At 38.1% G+C, this 22,922-nt stretch overlaps 1 protein-coding gene across 2 annotated transcripts in view; it reads left to right on the top strand.

Annotated features, from left to right (window-relative positions):
* Positions 1 to 22,059, top strand: part of SLC35B3 (solute carrier family 35 member B3) — a 31,576-nt gene extending 9,517 nt beyond the window's left edge. The window contains exons 5-9 of one of the 2 annotated variants that reach the window (XM_009640381.2): positions 543 to 640; positions 3,359 to 3,451; positions 3,861 to 3,972; positions 8,210 to 8,279; positions 9,382 to 22,059. In XM_009640381.2, the coding sequence (XP_009638676.1) occupies positions 543 to 640; positions 3,359 to 3,451; positions 3,861 to 3,972; positions 8,210 to 8,279; positions 9,382 to 9,532 (524 nt within the window). In that variant the 3' untranslated portion in view covers positions 9,533 to 22,059. The remainder of the gene's footprint in view (positions 1 to 542; positions 641 to 3,358; positions 3,452 to 3,860; positions 3,973 to 8,209; positions 8,280 to 9,381) is intronic. The other variant, XM_035895894.1, reaches the window with a different exon arrangement.
* Positions 22,060 to 22,922: the final 863 nt, after the last annotated feature.

Here is a 22,922-nt window from a genome sequence, read left to right as displayed (position 1 = left end):
GGTAACCTAAAACCATGGGGTTTGTACCTGAACTACGTTTATATAAAGTTAATATTTCAACAATGAAAGATTCCCAGTGTGAAGTCTCTTGCATTTGTTTTATCATTACATCTAACATTTCTATTTGCCTTTGTCAGGAAAAATAATCAAGCATTAACTACTCAAAAGAGTATGTTATCTGGTTATCTATCTTCATTAAAAATACCTCAATAAATGTAATTGACATTCTTTCACTCTTGTTACTACAAAAACTACAGTCAGCTTCTTTATAACAATGTCCAGGTGTTTCTATCAAGCTTAGAGACACACAGTGCTCCAGGCTTAATTGGTGGAGGGAGTGGGGGTGGACACTGCTTTATACTAGTATAATGAAATAGTTTTGCTGACATTTAGAATATGATATCAAGGGGGTTTATTATTATTTTATTATTACCTGAGATTTTTTATTTTTTTCAGGCTAAGTACAGAGTGGTTTTTGTCACTACTCTGCTTTGCTGATAAACATTCTGAACAGGCTTTTGTTTGTTTCTTTCTTACATTAGGTGTGGTCCTAATATCCCTTGCCCTCTGCGCAGATGCAGTTATAGGAAATGTACAGGAAAAAGCTATGAAGTTGCACAATGGTTCTAATTCAGAAATGGTAAATACCAGACTTGCAATTTTAAAAGAACACGTTCCATCACAGACAAGGCATACGATGACAAAACATGAAACTTAATCTTCTTTCTCTTGCATATGTCAAGAAGGGCTCTTGGTGTACTATTCTTGGGGTTTTCAGTTTGTTTGGGGGCTTTTGGTGAGTTTTTGGTTGGCTGGTTTTTTAACTGTTCAGGGGTGCAACTTCAAATGTATATTGGAGCTACAAAAACATATTCCTGGCAACAATGTCTACCCTGCAGGCCTGAAATCAATGGAGTGTTTTCTGTATAATCATGCACTTAATCTTAAAAATATATACTGTTCTGGTATAGACAAGCATGTGTTACATGGAACACGTCATTTTTCTTTGTTAGACTTCTGATTCTAGAGTGTGCTAGCATTTGAGAGGCAGCCTTTTTCTAAGCTTTCAAAATCAGTAAAACTGTGACTTTTGGAATGGGTGGATATGCATGCTCCTGATGCAGCGAAATGCATGATTTTGAAAAAGTCTCGCTCAGTATTTTTTATACACTTACTTGGAATGCGGATTATCTGTTCATATGGTCTGACTTTTTTTTCTTTTTAGAAAAAACTTATGTTTGAATTTGGTATCTTTTCTCCAAAATCGAGTAAACACAAGAAAATTTTTTATTGTAACAGACATAGTTTGAATATGCCACAAGTAAAAAATTATCGACATTTAATTTGCATATTTGGCATGTATTTGACATTTAACTAGAAAATCTAGTTTCTTATTGATGAGAATAGCTACAAGTTGCTGGAAAGTGGAAGAATATACCTGAAAAGTGTCACTGTATTCTTGGGTTTTATTTTTGTACTTTTTCATATTATTCACTGTTCTGCTGCCAGAGGCAGAGATCTTAGCTAGATGGACCTCACCTGACCCAGCACGGCCTTCTGTAGCTGTAAGCTCTGAAATCCAAGACAAAGTACGATCTGTAACTGTTTTCTTGCCCATTTTGCATCCTGCCAACAGTCGTCTGACAGCTGTTAAGTGCCTCACCTGTGGTGCTCCTGTTATCTCCAGGGCTTTGTTTTTTTCAGCATTAGTCTAGCAAATGTTGGTCTTCATATTGTATACTCATACTACTTGCAGAGAATCAGTGTAGTGATTAAGGATATAAAGGTTTTGTTTGTTTGAGGCCTAGAGATTGTACTCTGAGATTTTGTTTGGACAATTCAGTGCAGAAGTACAAGCAGGATTTCAGAAATCGTTTTTCTAGACCTGAGATTGTGAGTGAAAATTTAAGAGGTCTTCTGAATCGGAGATCATGTTTAATGGACAGTGATCTGGAAATAAGGCTGAATGGTAGAAGAACCTGTCATCCACAGGATCTCTGTTTCGTTGCCAAATTTGGAACGTGCCCTGGATTAAGCAGTTATGAAAAGAGAAAAGACATCTTGCAGCTGAAATAGTAACCACTGCTCTGGAAAGTTACATCTGATTTTGCCTTGTGTGTGAGTCTAAGGGAGTGACTTGTGTCACATTGCCTAACAAGGAACTAGCAATGTGGTGCATGTTCCTGGTTGTGAAAAGTGAGGTCTTTGGGTAGTTTGGGAGAAAAGTTGGGTGCAGAGGCAAATGAAGAACTAGAGACTAACTTGTGTGTGTATAAACACTGTAAAATAAGAGCTCTGAAGATCAGGTCATTGTTTTTTAAGAGGTTGAAAGCAGTTCTGCTCTTGAAATGTATATTCATACTCCTTTATTGTAGAGCAGTGATAAGTGTTCTGTCTCATGGCATTGTTATCAATTGTTAACATGTAATTTTGCAAGTGATTGGGATAGTATAGCAAGAAAACAATTGATGAAACCTGTGTCAAAAGAAGTAGGCCTGTAATTGACACTTGAGTTTTGAAAGTGTAGTAAATTGGTGTGTTCTAGCTGGTAACATGTAGAACAGTTCTGTTCACTGTCTCCTTTTTTGACGAGAAAAGGCCACTAAATGTTGCCCAAACAGCTGAATGCCTCCCACTGTGTGGGAGGATGTATGGATGGGCAGTTCCAGCTTCTGTTGTTACCTCTACATGGGAAAAGATAGCATGAAGATGCTTTTGTAGCTTTTGTATGAAGCTATGGGTTAAATAAGAGTACAGGCAAAATGAAGAGCTTACCTGTTTGCTGAGTATAGTCAGTTCTGAGTACTGAACTAGGCCAGAGCTGGTCATACATGAAAATCTTGTATCCTATAACCATAACACAGGTGCACCATGTACATGAGCTGACACAGATGAAACTTATGTGATGATTCCGGCAACTCATAGTGATTATGTGCTACCCTTTGCACATTTACTGTAATACGGATCTTTACTGTGCAGGATAAGTAGCAGAAAATGAAATATGTTTGACATTAGTCAAACTATTTAATTATATAGTTGTGCAAAGTTTTATTTAGGCTGTGAAATCTTGAATTTGAAGGATTTGCCAGAGTCAATGTTGACCTCAGGGTATTAACAACTGACTAGCTTACAAAATTTTTTTTATGTAGTTGTAGGTAAGAAAAATCTCTATAACAATTATTTTTTACTTTTCACTGTACATCAGCTATTACAGAAATTCTAGTAAAAATATATTCAAACACCACAAATTCAACTCTGAGAAGTTGAACATATTAATAGGGCCAAACATTTGAAAGCATTTAGTTTTGTCCTTCTGTGTAGGATCACCTGGTAATTATTTTCTCTTAAACTATTCTAGGTTTTGTATTCCTATTCAATAGGGTTTGTGTATATTTTATTTGGATTAACATGCACTAGTGGATTAAGCCCTGCAGTAACATTTTGCTCAAAGGTAGGTGTAAAGATTTCCTTTTTCTTCTATGAACAACCTCATTGGAAAACATTGCTCTGTACAGTTTAGAAAATCTCACCTCTTCTCAGAAGTTATATTTTCATCATGTAAACTGGTTGACTGGTGTAATTCATACATTAAGCATGTTGTTACAGTCTTTGATGTATAAGATAAGGTAATGCTTTAAAAAACAAAACAAAATCACAGGACCAGCCTTAAGAGCTTATAATTTCATTATTATTTTTCCATTATTTAACTAAAATTAAGTAAGGATCTTTGCATGAATGCATTGTTGAACACCTTATTATTGCTCAAGCAACTGATTAAAGTCTGTAGTTTTATGTCATTTTGCAATACCTCAGGGTTTGTTTTGCATTTTCCTAACAGGCTTTTTTTGTTGTTGTTGCAGCATCCAGTTCAGACTTATGGTTACGCATTCCTTTTCTCCCTGACTGGATATTTTGGCATATCCTTTGTTCTAGCTTTGATTAAAATCTTTGGTGCCCTTCTGGCTGTAACAGGTATGGACAAATGATATCTTTACTGCTTGTGGTATAAAAGCCTATTAGAAGTAATCCTATTCTATTATTTAGGACAGAGCTTTTGAGAATTGTTCTCACTCTGGCTTTTTTTCTGTTCTTTGTGCTGACTGATCGTAGCTTGTGGATCTTATCTAGTAGTATGCGTTTGAGAGCTTCCTGGTCCTTTCTGTGCTACAGTTTCAACTTTGAAGAGCCTGTTCAGTAAACTTGTGCATACAGCCTGTACTATGTGTTAAGGCAGAAACAACACTTTTCTAAACAATGGAATTGTAATGGAAATGCATAGCAAGCTGTAAGGAAAAGACAGGTGTTATTTGGAACATGGAAGGAAAGGTAAGGATGTTCCAGTAAGGCATAGTAGGCAGTGTCATAGTCTCTAAGCATAGAATTTCTGGAGATTTCCAACAAGTGGTATTGGTAGAAAAAATATGAAGAACTCCCCTGAAGCTTCTGAATGTCAATACACACTCAATGGGATACTGCAGTAGCAATGTTAAATGTACACTCTAGACTCAGTTCAGAATAAACTCGGGTAGAAGAAATTTTTACTTTCCTGGTGGTCTCCTTAGTTCTTTTTGTTAAATTGAGGGGAATAAAGGGTGTGTATTATTTTCAGAAGTCAGAATTTGAACTAAGCAAACTTCTGGTGGGCTGTGTAACAGCTGCTGGATTGTCTAAATTGTCAACTTGTGTATTCACAGAACAGGTTCAAGCTCTTGTTAATGACAGAAGCAGACCGTCTGGTCTTTCAGATCTTCTTCTAGACTTCTGATGTAATTGTCCCACAAAAAATGGGAGCAGTCACGTTTTCTGTTAAATGCTGAGTACAGCATATGACTGTATCAACCATGTCAGAAGAAATAAATGTAAAGAACTCTGATCAGTAGTATGTTGAAAAAATTTGGGCCACTCACTGGTGTGTCTGCTGGCCACACATGAATATGGCACAATGTAAGTCCCTAATGTATGTCAAAAGTTAATGGAATCCTCTCCAGGCTAAGAAAGTCACCAAATGCCATGTTGGTCTGCTCCTGTGATAGTTCACACACAAATAAAAAGTTTCTGTGATGTGGTGTTCTCACCTAGTAGTATAATAATTTCCCAGCAATAAATGCAAGTCAGACCTATCTGTGCTGACATGCTCCAGGTGTGTGATGCATGAGGAAAAAGAGGACATGAAGCAGGAGGCAGTCACACCATTATAGATTTTCAACCTTTATAGATATTCAGACTTGACTTTTATCCCGTATGCAACAGGACGTACTCTTCACGTTGAGTAATCGGTCATCTGGAAAAATCGTGTGGAGAGATTGAAATCCTACTAGGTGAGATTGTCTGGTGCTCTATGAATGAGGAAGCCACTGAGCACAATGAGTCTCAGCGCGGCACTGGCAACAAATGTCATGTCGTTATGCTTGGTCTTTACTAATGCATTGGCTGATGAGTTCCTTAGAAACAATGAAAAGTATTAAACCAAAACATATTCTGTGTGGAAGGACAACTGTATGGCTTCGGAGAAGGAAGTGTGTTCAGACCTTATTGATACTATGTCTGCCTGAGCTCCTTCATGGAAGCAGTGTAGAAAATTATTAAAGGAATCACTACTAAGACAGGTGTGACAGAAATTGTGGCTCAGAAATTATTTGTGCTAGTTTATTGTGGCTTGCATCTGTGTTTTTGAGGCCGTGGCATATTTTAGTATGCGGCGTTACCTTAATGTGGCAGAGCTAGCTACAGCCAAATGACGTGACTGTATTACAGGTGAATGCTTTTAACCTGTATCATTAAGAGTTAGTAAAACAGTCAGGTGACTGAAGTGTGGTTACATATCAGAATACCCTCAACTGTTGGAATAAGGGGAAATGACCCTGCTGTTCATTTTTACAGCAGTTATTTGTAATGTTATCATTTTTTATGTCTCTAACAACACTAAAGGGAAAGCCTGATACTTGATCATTTTTCAGCATCTTCCTGTACACCTGTTTTCAGGCTGTCCCTAAAATTATCACTCTTTACTACATGCAACTGCTATGGAACGTCAAATTGTTTGTCTGTAGAAGATTGTTGCTTCAAAACTTAAAATGTAACTTGAGCGCATTTTTCAAAAAACAGTTATTGCCTGTCTAGCTTCTCCTATCATTTGTATAGTCATTACAGTAGTCTGTCGGGAGCAGTTACACCAGGCTCTTTTCTTCCTCAGGTTACCTTTTCTTAAAACTACAAACATTAGTCACAAGGCTCTGGGGGGAAGGTCGAGCAAGATGCCATGGGGCTACTTTCTGCTCTTCCCTCTATCCCCCCTAAAGGCTGGTTTCTGTCAGGTGATGCTCTACTTCATTCGCAGGAGTGGGGAGGAAAATATAGACCATCGTTTTCTGACCTGAGGATTTCATGCTCTGCCCTCCTATTAATTGTTGCTTCTGCAGCACTTCTTTTTCATGTTTGTTTTTAACAAAGTTCAGTACGTCTCCTGACTGGAAATTGGCCCAGATGAAAGGTTTGGTTCATGTATTAAAATAGTTCTTTATTAAAAAAAAAAAAAAAAAAAAAAAAGCTTCCTGTGCCAAAAAATGTTTAAGTGCTGTGGAACAGCAAACCCTTCCCAGGTTTTCTTATGCCTGACCTTGAAAATCCTAACACGTGAGCCCTTTCCATCTTGCCAGTAGCAATGTGAAAATGTTTAAGAATGAGGAATTATCAGACTTAATTGGGGAAAGAAGAAAAGGCACTTAATTTAGAAGGAAATGGTTACATAAATATTTTAATTAATAACTGATTTGAAAGACCAGAAATAATCGTAATTAGAAAAACTGAAGTAATTTAACCATTTTTTAAATTATTCATCTGTAAACTGTTTTCTAATTAAAACTCAATTTTCTTTTTCATTCTCCTTTAATTTTTCATGTGGTAGAAAATCATTTTATTTGATACACATAAATTTCTTAAAATGTAAAGAAAATTGTTGCTAAAAAGTTGAGATTGGGGCAGATAAAGCAATGGTGAAGTCTGTTTCTTCCACTGAAAAACATGCTTTTAAGTAAATGTTTGTTAATGGGGGGGAGTTGGGGAGAATGAAACTTGCTTTACTAGCCATAACAGCGTGAAAATATATCAGTAGTCATTGGTCCTTTTGTCAGTATGTTACAGTAAGACTAATGTGGATGTAGTTATACAAGTAAGGCTTTCCAGTATGGTATAATAAAAAGTGCTTCATGGTAAGCAAAATATTTTCTGTTAATAAAAAACATAGTTTTCTTCTGGTGCAGACGATTGTAGTGAGGTCTCTCTTAAGTGAGAAGTCTGTGCTAGCATATAACAGTTTCTCAGCCCCTTAGTTAAGCTTGTACGCCTGGCTGCATTGTTACTTTTTTTTTTAAACACTTTCTATAACTTTTACTCATTTATTGATTTTGTTTCAGTGATAAACTATATATGTTTCCAGGTATACAATTTGCTAGCAATACTGTATTCTTGTTCATAGCAGATAGCATTGAATTGTTCAAATAATTGTTGGAGGTATAGCTAATTTGAGAGTAACCCAAACAGATAGTTTACTTCTATTTTGGTAACAGGACTGTGTTCTCAACTCTTCATACTACCTTGATTCTTTCTAGTGATCAGGTCACATGTAGAAAAGATCTCTTAATGGTTTTGATGAAAACTTCTAATGCATAATCTTTGAAGTCAGATATCCTTGGTTTTTTATATCACTAACCAAAATTGTATTTCTCTGCACTGTTAGGTAAATTTTCAGTAACTTCAAAAGAATGACAAGATGCTGATCTCATTCCACTTAAAAATAAAGCCTGAAACACCTCTGAACTATAATAACATGAGGTGGAAACAGCAAGAGATTTGATGTATCTAAATAGCGATACCACTTTTCTCTGCTTTAACAGATTGGTTTATACTATCAGTTACTTGCAAGGATTGTTTGTTGCTTTCAGATATTGTGAATTGATTAGCATGAAGTTCTTAAATAGCAAATCTTGTTCTGGAAGTTGCTGCAGATAGTGTGGCTGGAGCTGATACTACTGATGCAATGTACTTGTACCATATGGTTGTAGCACTATTTTGCACTGGACTGGTGCCTCTGCAGTCTGTGTTTGCACCAAGGACGATTTTAGCCAGACACTTAATTAATGAAGTTATCTACAAATATTGAAGACTATCTTATGTTCTTTTGCTGTAACTGAATATTTGTTTTCCTCTGCAGTAACAACAGGAAGAAAAGCAATGACCATTGTGCTTTCTTTTTTGTTCTTTGCAAAGCCATTCACATTCCAGTAAGTATTTATAGTTTTAAGTGGGTTTTTATATGTTTTATAAAAAATTACATTCTTGATCATGGGAATATAACAACAGTAATTAATCATGTTCAGGCTTTAATGCTTTTCATTTCATATCTTCTACAGTTGGTGGCCATCTGCTGTAAATATTGACTGGCTTGGTGATGCTTATCATGCTAGAGAAAATAGTTTCCATTCTTCTAAAGCTCTGGAAAACAAGCTAGGTGTGTGTGTGATTGTTTGTTTGTTTGTTTTTAATCTTACATAATATCTAGTGCTTGTGATACTTAAATTGTTTGGGTACTTTCTCTGTGGAGGAAGATTTGGCTAAAGGAAGGCATTTTCTCCATTACAGTATTGTTTCCCCTTTTATGAACTCAGGTTTGAGTTCTTAGCTAGCCCTTTTACATAACTGCAAGCTTCTATTATTTTGATATATTAAATTGTAAGATTTTTGAGCTTGGGTTTCTTCCTTTTTTTTTTCATTTCAATGAAGAGCTTACATTGAAAAATGCACCTAAGTTGCTACATTGATCCTAATTGCTTGTGGTTTGAAACAAAATTGTATTCAATTTTATTGCTACATATAAATTTATTTGAGATTTAAGAACAAAGCTTACAGCCAAATGCCCAAATGGAATTTACTCCAGCTAAACATCTTGAGGCTTTAAATAATGGAGAGCTGAAACAAAAATGTGCTTACATTGGGAAGTATGGATATAAGGCACTGAGTGAGAACACATTTTGGACCAGTAATAGAGAGTATAGCTCTCATAACTGTAGCAAGGAAAAAAGTACTAAAACCCTTCAGGACTACTTTATTCATGTGAGAAAGAACAGCTACTGTTTAGTTATTCTTTATTATAAATGCACCTTAATAAGTTCTGCAGACAGGATGGGAAAAGGAAGGGTGGAATAATAGTAATAATAAAGATTCAAGCAAATTCTTTCTGAGTCCACTAATTTGTGAGGTGTTTTTTCCTTAAACTCTTCTCTCCTTAATGTAGGGGCTTTATTTAATCCACGAATATTGCTATGTAATCGCTACAGATAAAGTGCTAATGGTAACTTTCTTTCCCCTCCTCTCCCTCCTCTGTAGGTACGTGTGGTCAGGCTTACTGGTTGTCCTTGGTATATTTCTTAATGTTTACAGTAAGAATATGGATAAAATCAAACTGCCTTCGCTGCATGGGCTTTGGAAAAAAAGTGTGGAAGAAAGGAAAACAAGGACGTTGTCACAAACTGTATAGGCAGCGGTTTATGCCTTGTCTAGACTATGACTTACTATTTTATTGGAACAGTCTTCAAATGATTCACTTTCCAAAGGGAACATTATCAAAACCAAAGGAGCTGAAGGCATATTGTCTGCTTGCAGTTTGCTAGAAATGCACATTTTCGTGAGCCCTTTCTTCGGAGCACTTGAATTCATCGTAGAAGGGGTTGTAGGCCATCGTCAGATGGTGTTATCGGGCAATGAAGGACGGCAGCTCCTGGCAGACTGCTGAGAAGCTGCACTCCAAGTGGGACACAGTAGAAGTCTAATTTGGGCATTTTAATATTGTCCATGTGGCTGATCTGAGATTAGTGGTTCTTTGTCTTTGTTAATTGTCTAGGCAGGGTAATTTAAATGTAATACTGTATTAACATTTAATGGAACCTAATCAGCAAGTGGTTGACCAAATTGCGATTTTTAAAGGTGGAAGGTTTATATGATATGTTGTTACTCTTTTTCATTTTAAATAAAAATGTTGGGGTTTTTTTTAAGTTATTGATTAGATCATCACAGAACTTGGTATTTATTGTAATAATTGAATTTTTTATGGAAATCTTACAGTGTAACTCTTTTAGATTATTGCTTGCAAGAAGCAAAAATTAGACTGAGTTTGTGCAGTCAACACCCATGCTTTTACATGGGGGGAATGGGCTTTTAGGCCTGAACAGGGTGAGAACACAGAATGAAAGAGTTGTGTTAGAAACAGTGGTGTAAGAAGCCGTCATTTGCTTATTCAGTGGTGAAAATTTTTAGTGGCCTGTGGCCCTCCATATTGCAGAGGTGTAAAGAGACATGGAAGTCCTCTAAATTAGTATCATCAAATCAAAACTTTTCAGTACTGGAGTAAAGAATAACAGCATCTGCTAATGTATTTGGAATATGTATTGTGTCAGTCTTTGTGTGGTGCTGTGATGAACTTAAGAGGATTAGGGTACAGATTACAATTTTATTTATTTAATGACAGGAGGAGACAAAGTACTACCAGTCTGTCTTTTTCATCATGAATTTAGGAAGACTAAGTCCATTTATCTCTCTTACTTTCATATTCCACTCCCTTTTGAATTGCTTGCCATCTCTTTCTTCTTAAATATTTAACAATCGCACTTTAAAAATACTAATCTCTGTACAGTTTATTGTTCTTATGTGGCCACGACATTAGTGTTGTTGTTGTGTCCCTTAGATGCATCTTGGTGTGTGTTCTTTCAACTTAGATGAAAGTGAATTGGATAATAGAATTGCATAGGCAGGAAGAATGTACAAAGAACTGAAATATCTCACAGGGTTGCCTTCTGCTAAAAAATACTAGTTTATGAAAGTATTCAAAATGTGCAAAATGTTTTTCAGACATTTAGGAAGAATTGCTGTTCCAAGGATCTTGTAATCAAAGCACAGACACAAAATGTGCCTTAAATTTTGCTCATTGAGTTGGTAGCTAGCATGTGCCGTGTTAACTATGTTATAAAGTAGAACCCAGAATAACACAGCCATCTGCACATGATGGGGCAAATGGTTGGAGAGCTGCACTAACGTAACTGCACTATTTCCAGCACTCAAGCTACTCTGGTGTGTCAGCAAAGCCTTTCAAAGCCTTTCAACCCATATACACCCAGCGTTGCCAAGTTAGAAGACTTTATTGCATGTGACAATTTCGGTTTTTAAATTCCCAGTTCCTGCATGATCGATTGTGCCCTGGATAAGGTAGAGAGGTGTAAATTTAACAAAGAGATACACCTTGAAAGAGAAGGATGGCCTGCCATGGTGATCCATTTTCATGTTGCAGCCAAAGTTTTATGATAAGATATGAAAAAGGGTTACAATTTCAAATTTGATGCAAGAGTGCTGCTGACCAAGTCAAGGGGATTGATATGCATTTCCTTCCCCAAATATTTATCAACTCTTATATTCCCTTGCATTCTTTTCACTAAATGAAGTTGCTCTGTCCAGTGAGGTTCTAAGTTACCTATCAAGCTTAAAAGAGGGACAGGTTTTGAACTATTGAAAAGAAAGTAACTACAGAACATTTACTGTTCTGTTCAGTAGCTTGGTGGAACTTGGTAATTAGCATTTGAGAATCGTTTTGACAATTTTTCAGTCTCAGTATTGCCATCTGTAAACTCTGTCTGTTGCTAAACATTATTGAACTTCAGGAAACCAAATTATGTGAAAGCTACCATACATGCAGAAAGTCATAGTAAATATAGTTTGTTTGGCATCTGTTTTATATAAATAGATGAGAAGTCACTCCCAAAGCTTCTGACTAGAATTCAAATGTAGCATGCAGGTTGCCGAACTGTTTATATAATCCAGTTTTGTCTCTATTTTCTCTCTTTGGAGACCATAGTATTAATTTACCTTTTAATTTATTCTCTGTTGTATACAAGGCTGAGTTAATGGAGCACACATTAGGGAAGGTATTGATTTATTTTTTTATTAATTTTCTTTTTCTTAACTATGGAAATATATGTTTTGTTTTACAGGTGTACTGTAAAAAATGATTTTTATAGACAATATTGTAGGTACAGTGTTATTAGCATAAATTTAAGAATCAGATTTTTATTTTCATAGGTGTGAGCCTAGTACTTGCTAATCAACAATATGTAAGCATGTTAATGAAAATGCACACGCAAGTGAGAGTAGTTCATAATTTGCCACCAATTTCATGCTTTCATTGAGACCAGGAGAACCTTCATTTCAGTGAATTGTTTGTGGGGTTTTTTTAATAAGCGTTATAGCACATGGAAGTAAGAGAACCTTACAAACCTCCAAGTGTTCTTAATACAAAATTTTGTTTTAGGAATTTCTGTACTGTATATGTATGTTGGTTTTGTGTTGCCTATGAAATATGAATAAGGGCTTGTCCACAAAGTAACTGTAAATTCTTTATTTTTCATGTAAGAGCACTTACATTGGGGTGTTGGTTAACCCTTCCTAATGTTGCAATGTAGGCTGATCATAATAACTTTTGCATTTTATACTCATTGGCTCCTGGACTCGTTACAGTAGGCTTTATGAAACTACAGAAAAAAAAATTCATTCTGCCACCATAAAATTTATTACCTAAATATAATGTGACTTAGCTGCTTCTTATTCTTATACTGCGCAACTTTCTCCTCGCTACAGAAAAAATGTGATACAAGAATTAGTTACAATGGGATTGAAGCTCACACTAAAATTTACGATTGCCCATGGTCTCCATTGATGTCAGCAATCTGCCTCTGTGACACTCTCTACTTGTGCCTCTTTTGGAGGACTGAGGGAGCTCTGTTTTCCTAAATTAGTAAGCATTTGCAGTTGCTTTCATGTTACATTTTTGCATTTATTTGGCATACTTGAATACTGAAGTAGTTGACTGTGCAGTGGATTTCTTCAGTATTTCAGTACATCAATATCATCGAGCTGCTAATTATCCAGATAGCTATATGTGAATGCAAGTGTGGAAGAACTAATGCTCTGAACGCCCCCCAAACCTACTGTGTTTCTTGATACTTCATTAAACTGTTTTTCCTAATCTTCTTCTGCCACTCATGTGCTTTGAATTTACCAAACACTTTAAGCTAAAATTTACGCACATGTCATTCCTACTTGTCTTCCTTAGTTCCTTGTCTTTCTTTTGGATGCTAACTTCCTTTTTAACGTGCTCTGTTGGTGCACTATGGATTGTTTCAAGTTTCTGCTCCTGCCTTTAAGGGCTGACATCATACTATTACAGATTGGTCACATTCCATATTTTCTGCTTCGCATCAGTTATGACTGTCCAGATGATTCTTTTAAAGCCTTTTTTCTCAACAAAAAAATCCTTCCTTTTTTACTTTCCATTATTTTTGGAAAGGTCTTGGTGAGTACATCTATGAGTTAACTCCTTGACCTCATTCCATCTTCCAAGGAAATCTCTCTTCTCCCTTGTTTGCCTTTGAGAACTAAAGGAAGAGGAAATAAATTATTGCAAGTGCTCTTTTTTTCTTTAATAAGCGCCTTCCTCACTAAGCTGTCTTGTTTCTTTTCTTACTGCCTCCCGTGCTCCCAGGCACAAACAAGCCCCTCTCTTATGTTGACCACTGCTTGCTCAGTCATGGAAACTTTCTGAGCTGTTTACTGTTCTGGAAAGATGTATAGAATTGCATGTATACTCTAGAGGGCAGGAAATAATAAGTAAGCTTCACAAGTTAAGGAAGTAATTAAATGGATTCATACTTTTTTCTAGAGGGATTTTATATGTGGTTTAGGTAATAGCTCAGAATTTGTTAGTGGAAGGTTTCTTTTCTTTTATACTTTACCTGTTTAAAAATCTTTTTATTAATTTTAATATTTAATATAAAACTCCTGACTATTCAGGCAGATTATAGACATTAATTTCAGTCTTGCCTATGAGGCAGAAAAATCCTATCTCAATTTCACTCATGAAGCAGAGATGGTAACTTGCCCAAAGTTGCCTTAGTAAGTCTGTGGTGAGCAGAGAATAGATGTTAATACCCTCAGTTATTCTGTGCCCCAAGTCCGGCAGAGCCCTTCTGTACCTGAAGTAAAGCAGTAACATTGTAAGCTCAGTTTTCCTTTACTACAGTAGTAGAGATTTTAAATTATTTCCATTCTGTGTTCTGTACTAGCATAATTCAAAGTGAAATTAAGGCAGCCATAGGATAGGCTTCCTGCATTTTGTTTGAAGCTTCTTTGCATTGTGTGTGTTGTTATCGTCTTGTTGATTTGTTCTGTTTTCTGTGAACCCTGTTATGGAAACAAGCCGGGGAGAGTAACAGTCGTAGGAGAAGCAGAATACCCTTCACTTTCAGGTGACTGGTCTGAATTTAGTCGACCTTGCTACTGATCAAAGGCTGCAGCCATTGGAAAACTGTGAGAAATTGTCATAATGTGAGGAATTGAGCATTAGGATGTCATGTTGGATCTGTATCTTCGTGTCATTCACTTGTAGAGAAGCAAAGACAGTAACACAATGAAGAACATCCATACACAAATACTCAGAATATAATGCAGCCTTACCGTTTCTTCTCTACACCTGCATCAATTTCTGCTGTTTTGCTGGTTTTTCTTGAGATGCGGCAGTGATGTAATGCTTCTCTACACTTTTGGATATTTAAATATTTTTTTTTCTTCGTTAGATTTCTCAGTTTTATGCTTCCTTTTCTCATCTCGTTTTCTTTTTTTATTTTATTTTATTTTGTGTGTAAAGCTTTACCTTGTAATTTTTGTTACACCTGTAATACTGTGTCCAGTTCTGGGCTCCCCAGGACAAGAGAGATATGGGGCTAGAGAAGAGAGTCCAGCAAAGGGATGCAAAGATGATGAAGGGACTGGAGCGTCTCTCCTATGAAGAAAGGCTGGGAGAGCTGGGACTGCTCAGCCTGGAGAAGAGAAGGCTCAGGGGAACATCATCAATGTGTATAAGTACCTGAAGGGAAGGTCCCAGGCTCTTTCCAGTGGTGCCCAGTGTCAGGAGCAGAGGCAATAGGTATAAACTGAAATACAGGAGGTTCCCCCTGAATGTCAGGAAACCCTTTTTAACTGTGAGGGTGACCAGGCACTGGCACAGGTTGCCCAGAGAGGTGGTGCAGTCTACATCCTTGGAGATACTTAAAATCTGACTGGACATGGACCTGGGGAATCAGCTGTAGGTGGCCCTACTTAAGCAGGGGGATTTGGACCAGATGACCTCTGGAGGTCCCTTCTAACCTCAGTCATTCTGTGATTGTAAATCTTACTACCTTTGTCCAGATTCTGATACTTCCACTTTTTCTCCTTTTTTCAAAGATTTAATGTTAAATATTATATATATATAATATAATATTATTTAAAACAAGTATCTCTGTTTGGGTTGGCTACAGTAACTTCATTGAAGCTGAAGAACCCATGCTGACAGTGCCCAATAGTGTGATTCTAGCTGAACAGTGAGTAGTTTCAGACCACGGTCCCATTGAGAGAGAGAGACCTTCATTTGGTAACTGCTGCTCAATGCAAAATGAGAGTATGTGAATCTGTTGGAGCAAATGCAAGAAACTGGTAGGTGAAACTGATGGTGTCGACACAGAACTATTTGAATGTACTCATTAAGGAGTTCAAGGTTGCTTTTGATTTTCTTCATCTAGCTCTTACCGTGCTATTGGGTGTTAGTACAGCATCTGGTCTTCGGATGGCTGGTAGAAGTGTTGCTACACTTCTTGCTGCCTTGTTAGTTGTCAGCATTTTGCGTGAATGTGGTCACCTGTGGTAGATGTCGTCCTACTTGTTCGAAACACAGGTATAAATACGGTTCTGTAGTCTCAGGCATTTACGCGAGCATATCTATGCAAAAATCTCTATTGTAGACCAGTCCGAGTTCCATGTAAAACTGAAGCAAAACTGCTGTGTCAGGTTGAACACTTGAACCCCAACAGCACTGGAAAACACACGCACACGTGCACATTAAATGCCGCTGTTAACCATTGTACAACCTCTGTCAGATGGCAATCTGCTGTTTCACCTGTAACTGCAGTAGTAAAGGGAAAATCAACGAAATATCCCCTGGGCTTCTGTTAGTATGGTACATTTGAATACAGTGTTCTTAGTTTGGCTTCTGCTGCACAATGTCTCCTGGAATAGCCTTGGTTGACAACATGTTCTGGGTGAAATACCCAGCCAGGCATGGGAGAGGACTGCGAGACAGCAGGTTTTGGTTATGTGCTAAGTCAGGTTGATTCTGTGCTGCCAGCACGTCTGCTTAGCTCTTTGTTAAGACAGCAAGCCTATCTGTCCTCAGCTTACTGAATTTTCTAGGTAGCAGAAATTGGATTTACCAAGCCAAGTTGTAGATGTGGTTTAGGAGTGCTTGTGCTTACTTCCTGTGAGGTCTACGTCTTGAGGAAATGTAGACATCCGAGAAGACTCTAGCATTCATAAGAAAATGGAAGGTGGTTTTTCAGATCATGGTGGAATAGGCTGAGCTCTCCCTGTTCTCCCGAGAAAGGATAAATACAGCACTATTATAGGAGGAAGGTTATAATTTCAGTTATAGTCTGTGAAGCAATTGGTGAGTGGTTCAGTAGGCCCCCATTCATCTTTCAGAATTAAGACACACTCGTAGGATCCATTTACTGGTACCATTTGTAGAAGATCAAATCTTTCCTGACAAGCTACAGTTCTTGTTTCTTCACTTTTGCCTCTTTCTAAGTTCCTGAACTCCTTTCAGGAGTTCAGTTTCCCCAGCACTACAGTAACTATTGGCACTCAGTGCTAACATAAATATGGCACGGCAGTGGTGTCTTGGTGCTGAAGCACTGAAAGTGCCACAGCCCAGTCTCGCCTATAAGGTGATACTGTTGGCTGCACACTACAGAGGTGCTTCCTCAGTGCGTACTTCTCCATGACTTCAAAAACTGCAGGCTCTCATGGTAGTTCCAGTACACAAGAACACCCACCGTGTTTTGCAGCACTGCGTGTTATAGGTAAAGAGCCCTCAGCACAAAAATGGAAGGGTGCTACAGGCTATGCTTTGGAAGTGGATAATGTTATAGGCTATCTATAGAAAGTTGAGGCACTCAAATTTGCAGATCGGCAAGTTATTCACACATATTTTGGCCTTAATTTGAATGACCAGGTCCAGCTAAATAGTTGTCCCTCACGAGCAAATACAGTGATAGCAATAGCAATTGGAAGTGCCCCATCTTGACTTTCAGAATGACCTGTAGTTTAAAAGTTGAAAGTACCCCTTCAGAAGAGAGCTGAGGGGGAGACGTGGCTGTGATTGCTGTGGCTGAGGAGAGAAAAGCCGCATCATCCAACGACGAACAGTGCTGTTGGAAGATAGAAACGGCTTCTCTGCTCACCGTGTCTTTAAATGTAGCCTGCTATATTAATACTCTCATGCCTAATCCAGTAAACCTGCTTATGCTTACAAACAGGTAAAGGTATACCCATTTATTTTTAACTTGATGGGTGTTTTAGTTTGAGATAGACATTGCAGCCACAGGATTTGAACAATCATGGACATGTCCAAAATAGGATTTGGGGGCCCCTGAAAGGCTTTAATGCATAAAGCGGAGTTCATATAGGCTTCAGGCAGCAACTAAGCAGAATTTAAGCTCTTTAGGCTTTAACATGCCTTTAATCTTTTGTTGCTGTAGCCTAAAGTTAGGATTATTTATTTTGTGTACTATCCAAATTTTGGTACTGGAAAATCATTTTAGTGAGAAATACACTAAAAATTGCCCTTAATAAGCAGTTGAAGTTAACAGCTGGTAGTATTCTATCCCTAGTTTACACCATCCTGTGCAGCGCAGCTAATAGTAAAATCTGGATGTGAATGCTTGGCCTCTTCAAATGAAGACTGTATTCTTGCTGTTAGGTAATATCACCATCCTCGATTTTAATAAAAGACAAAAAAATCTATGTAACTACATAGGTAAGAACTGATTTAGAAGTAGCTAACCCTTCCTATGTGTCACACCTGATTTCTCTGGACTCCTTACCCATAACAAAAGAGTCATGCCTGGCTGTACAAGCTTGGTTTGCAAACTCCATCTTTCCTGGGATGAAAGCAGCCTGAGATGAAGCAGTCTTGCTTGCCAGGGATGAGACCAGTTATTTCCTAAAGATTTTGGGTCCCCAGGCACATAGGTAAAGGCAGGTTGAATTGACCATCTTAGACTTGGTAAACTTTGCATTGCAAGATGGCTTCAATATAATCTGTTCTTTCTCAGATAAGAGCTCCTTTTTTTCCCAAGAAGTTGAAGCACAGACTGTGTAGAAATGATACATGTTTGGTTTCTAAATAGAAATGTCACTAGTTAGGAGAGCTACGTTTTTTTTCCTACTGAGAGCTAAATTTGTATGGAGAACAGGTGTAGCTCTGTACTGGAAAGGTGCAATGTGGTATATTTTACCAGATTATATTTCTGCACTGTGCACTGTGGTGGGATGAAGAAAGGACATTAGGAAAGGAAAGAAATTAAAATCAAGATGCGTTGGGCAGCAATAGCATTAATTCTTGGCTATCCTTTTTCACTGCATGATGTTGGATGCAACAGATGGAAAGCAGGTTTCAGTAATCAGACGAAGAATCGGGACAGGGAGTTTTCAAAGCAATCGAAGACAGACGAAATCCTGTTGAGCCTTAACTGCTTTCCTGTTCTGAAAGCACCAAATTCAGTCACCTCAGAAGAGCAACTAACTGCCCCTCTCTGTGCAAAGCTTCCCTCCTGTCTGCAGAGATCCCATGTGAAGTCAGATTCATCTTAAATGTACACCTTGATTGATGGGCAAAGACATTCTTTTTAGCTATGCTGAGACTTCGTGGTTGGAAAGAGGATGGCTCCTGTCAGTCATATTCATTGCAGGTCCTTCAAAGTTGAGAATAGCTGCGTTAAAATGAAAATGAGTGAACCACATTTGGCAGATATGCAGGTGGCTGAAGGGAGCTGCATATTATTTAGCGTGCAGTTTCTTCAATCTGCTGGATTTCTTCTGCCAGAGCTATAATTCTTGGATCCTCTTTCTGGCAATGACTTACAGTGTTAAAATGGATTGAAAGTGCAGATACTTGTGTTTTGCACAGTTTGAGGGGGTTCAGGTTGATTTTTTTTCTTTGTATTTTTCCTAGTTAATATTCTGTGGTGTGGGGGATTCTTTGTAAGTAATTTTCAATATTGACTTTTTATCCTCTCTATTTAGTTTACTTATCCACAGTGGGAGCTGTCTGCATCTCTTCTTCCCTGTGTTCATTTCTGTTATTGTAATCTCTCTTCAATAGAATTAGTAACCTGTGTTATTTTCTCAGCCTCATGTAGTAAATAATGGTACATGTCTAAAGCTTAGCACAACAGCAAATAAGGTGGTGCATAGCGCATCATCCTCTCCAAACTGCCACCGCAGGGAGGGTTGGCAGTACAGCCATTACCTCTGTTATTTCTTGCAAAAAGCTTAGTTTTTCTGCCCATGGATGCAATAGGGCAGCAACAAAAAAGGAGCAGAGGCAGCTGCATGAGGATGTGAGCCTGAGGGAGGATGTTGCTCCTTTTAGTCAGAGGAGCCACCCACTCTGGATTGCTTATGGTTTCATCTCTATTTGCTCCTCTGCCCTCACCATTTCCATTATTTCATTCCTGTAGTCTTAAGTAGAGAATACCAGTTAAAAAAACTGGCATTCTAGTTACTAGTTTTGTACTATGCAAGTAATTTTTCTATCATTTTGCATTCCTTTTGCCATGACAACTATGACCTTATTGAGTGTTCATAGGCTTATTCTTTTGTTATCCTTTTGAGCCAAGGGTATATGTACTATTTCTTTATGCAAAACAGGTCTTGAATTATTGAAAAAAAATAAGGACCAGATCACCCAAAAGTTTTGCTCCTCTAAATGGATGATCGACACCTAAGAGTTTGCGTCCACAAATTTCTGTGACTCTGGAAGCTGCCATACAGTGCATTCAGTAAAAACTGCCCATGTGCATACACTTCTCACTGAAAAAACATCAATTATCTCATATGCATTGAGCACACAGGTTGTTACTGTGGAATAACTGACAGGATAAGATCACATTCGTCCCAGTCTTGCAGTAACTCTCATGTGTCTGTGATCTGAACATTTTGCAAGAAGCTGGAGTAAATCTGGGACTGAGCAGAGAGATGCAGCCATACTTCCTTGAACATACCTCATAACCTCAGAACTCTCTTTGCTGTGATTATTCTCCATAGTTTCTTGTAAAGTCCCATTGCTTGTAGAGTCTATTAATAACCAACTATCAAAACACCAGTAGCCTGTGAGTCGCACACTGCTGTAGGGGTGAACATACCCTCTGTCTGCTAAACCAGCCAACAGTAAGCATGACTTTATACTTGTTATATTACCCTACTGATAAATAAAAACAGCACATTTGTCTAACAGGTGTAATTTCATCTGGGTTAATATGTGAGCTACATCCTGACTCTCTTAACTCTCAGTGAATGTGTGTAGTCAGTTGATTTGTTCTGACTGTGTGGGATAACTGACACTTAGGACTCTAACTTAATTTAGTCTCTTTGCCCCTGGAATGCTGGTATCCAAAAGCAAGCCAAGTGATTTACTTGGATTTGTTACTCAGAAGTCTGTGGCTGACACTGCTGCAGATTATTTTTTAAACAATGGATTAATAAAGTTCTGTTCAGTCACGACGCCCTGCTTCTCCACAGTTGTCTGTAAAAGTCTATATTGTTAGTTTGCAAGAAGTGCAATAACTACAAATTCATACAAGTTCTACTGAAGGTAGTGCATTGCATAATGTATTGTAAAGCCTGTTGGCACATACGAGCAGCATGGACTGCAGATCTATTGTTATTTCACTGCAAGAAGACTGTAACCGCTACTTACATTTCTGAGGGGAACAGAAACCTCAGAATAACAGGATCTCACATCTTTGAAATTTCTTGTTGAAACAGAGGAGCTAGTGCTTCTGTTCTGCCAAAAAAAAGAGCACTTTCCTTGTAAATGAAAGACCAGGCGCTATTACGAGATCATATGTTTAATATGCAGGAAATTAGAGGGTTATGCAGAATAACTAACAACAATTAAAGAAACTGTGAATACAAATAGAGATTTGTAGAAATTCTTGAAAAGCAAAAGCGTACAGATTACTGCAAAAGGAGATCAACCAGCTCCTCCCCGGGGCTGAGTTTCAGCAATTTAGACTCATTCAAACTCAACAGCCGAACTGAAGCAATTGCGTGTGTAATATTTGGTTTGGGCTGAGGGCAGATTTAATCCTTATGGAGAGTGTGGGGAACATTTTGGTGATAGGAGAGGCAGCGGTTTCTTCAGAAAAACAAAACCCAAGGAAGAACAGTTTGCAGTTAGTGGAAATTGCTGTTTGATCTAAGACAAGATGTTACATTTTTAGTTAATGATACCATTAAAAAGCCAAAAGAAACAACGAGCCAGATTGACAGAAATGCTGGAACAGGGGACTTTTATCCAGTGGTCTACTTACCAGACCAGTTGTCTTGGCTGCTGGAGTCTCTTTCAGTCCCTTTTTCTTGAGAAGGCTGTAATGTTGCCAGAGTTTATACGAATTTACAGAGTAGGTTCAAATATGAGGATGGAAAAAAGATGGAGGGACACTATCCCACCGCATTGTACAGGGTAGTCTACTCGGGCATTTTTTCAGCTAGCAGAGAAGTGAAAGAATAGAATTAGGTCTTCTCTATAGGTTTTCTGTAAAAGGTGCAGTGTATTTTACCAGTTTTACAGGACAAAGTTGAATCGGCATATTTACAAATGATTCTACTCAATTTTATTCTTTATATTTTCCTAGCATTGTAGCTGGAGCATCAATACCTGAGAATCCCTGTTCCTTACGCTTTCTGTTACTGCTCCAAAGTAAGGCTGGGATGGCAATTTAGCAGGAGGTCAAGAGCGCATTCTCAATGTGGAAAAATACTGGGTCCTGTTTAACCCATCCTTTAGAGATCTGTCTGCTCTGAAAGTCTTCTAAAACAGCAAGTAAAGGGGGAAAAAAATGTCAAAATACTAGCTTGTTTTCCTTTGCTCTTGCTCTAGACATTTTTTGGAGTAGGGGACTGCACGAGTCTGGGGGGGGTTGTTTTTTAATGGTGTCTTCATTAGGAATATTGAGCGCTAGCACTTTATTTTAGTTTTTTAATTGGCATTCAGGTAACAGATTTTTAATAGTTTATCCTAAGGAAAGTCTTGAGCTGAATTAAAATTAAGTTCAGGTTTTGATAATCTAATGCACAGAACATAAATTTTATGGGGAAGTTGTAACTATCCCCAGCCAGAACAGTATGGTTTGCCACTCTACACCCCCCCGCCCCCCCACCTCCAGATCCCCCACACCTTTTCACTGCCATGCATCCAGGCATACAAAGGATAAAACATTGGAGGAAAATGCATAGTGTTGTTTTAAAAGTCCTTAATTTGAGGAGCTAAAACACCTTTCTGTCACTGAATGGTTACAGCTTTGTGTCTCTACAGGGCTGAGGTGAGGCTCAGAGCTCTGGTTATGTTCTCTGCTTTGTTCTCTGTTGTCTTGTAAGTGTAACCTTAATTGAATTTTCTGGGTTTACAGTACTTGGTTTAGAGAGAGTATTTGAATTGCCTAGCTATTGCTGTTTGTGTTGGGGTAACATGCACCCAGCTCTGCCTCGCCGGTTCCCAAGGAGCCCCGTGGCACGAAGGTGTCCTCATCGTGGAAAGCAAACAGAATCAACAGGCGGTCAGCTGCACGTGAAAAGCGGCAAAACATTTCTCCCCATTTCACAGAAAAAGACCAGAGGATGGCTGACACAGGAATGCTGCACAGGGTGACTCTAACACAGGCCTGCTGGATCCCAGCCTGGTGCCTTTATACCACAACTGCTGTATTTCTCTTCCTTTCTTTCAGAGGTTG

This window comes from Egretta garzetta, unplaced genomic scaffold (assembly GCF_000687185.1).
Source record: "Egretta garzetta isolate BGI_Z169 unplaced genomic scaffold, ASM68718v1 scaffold246, whole genome shotgun sequence".
Taxonomy (NCBI): domain Eukaryota; kingdom Metazoa; phylum Chordata; class Aves; order Pelecaniformes; family Ardeidae; genus Egretta; species Egretta garzetta.
This window is presented reverse-complemented; position numbering and strand designations above follow the sequence as displayed.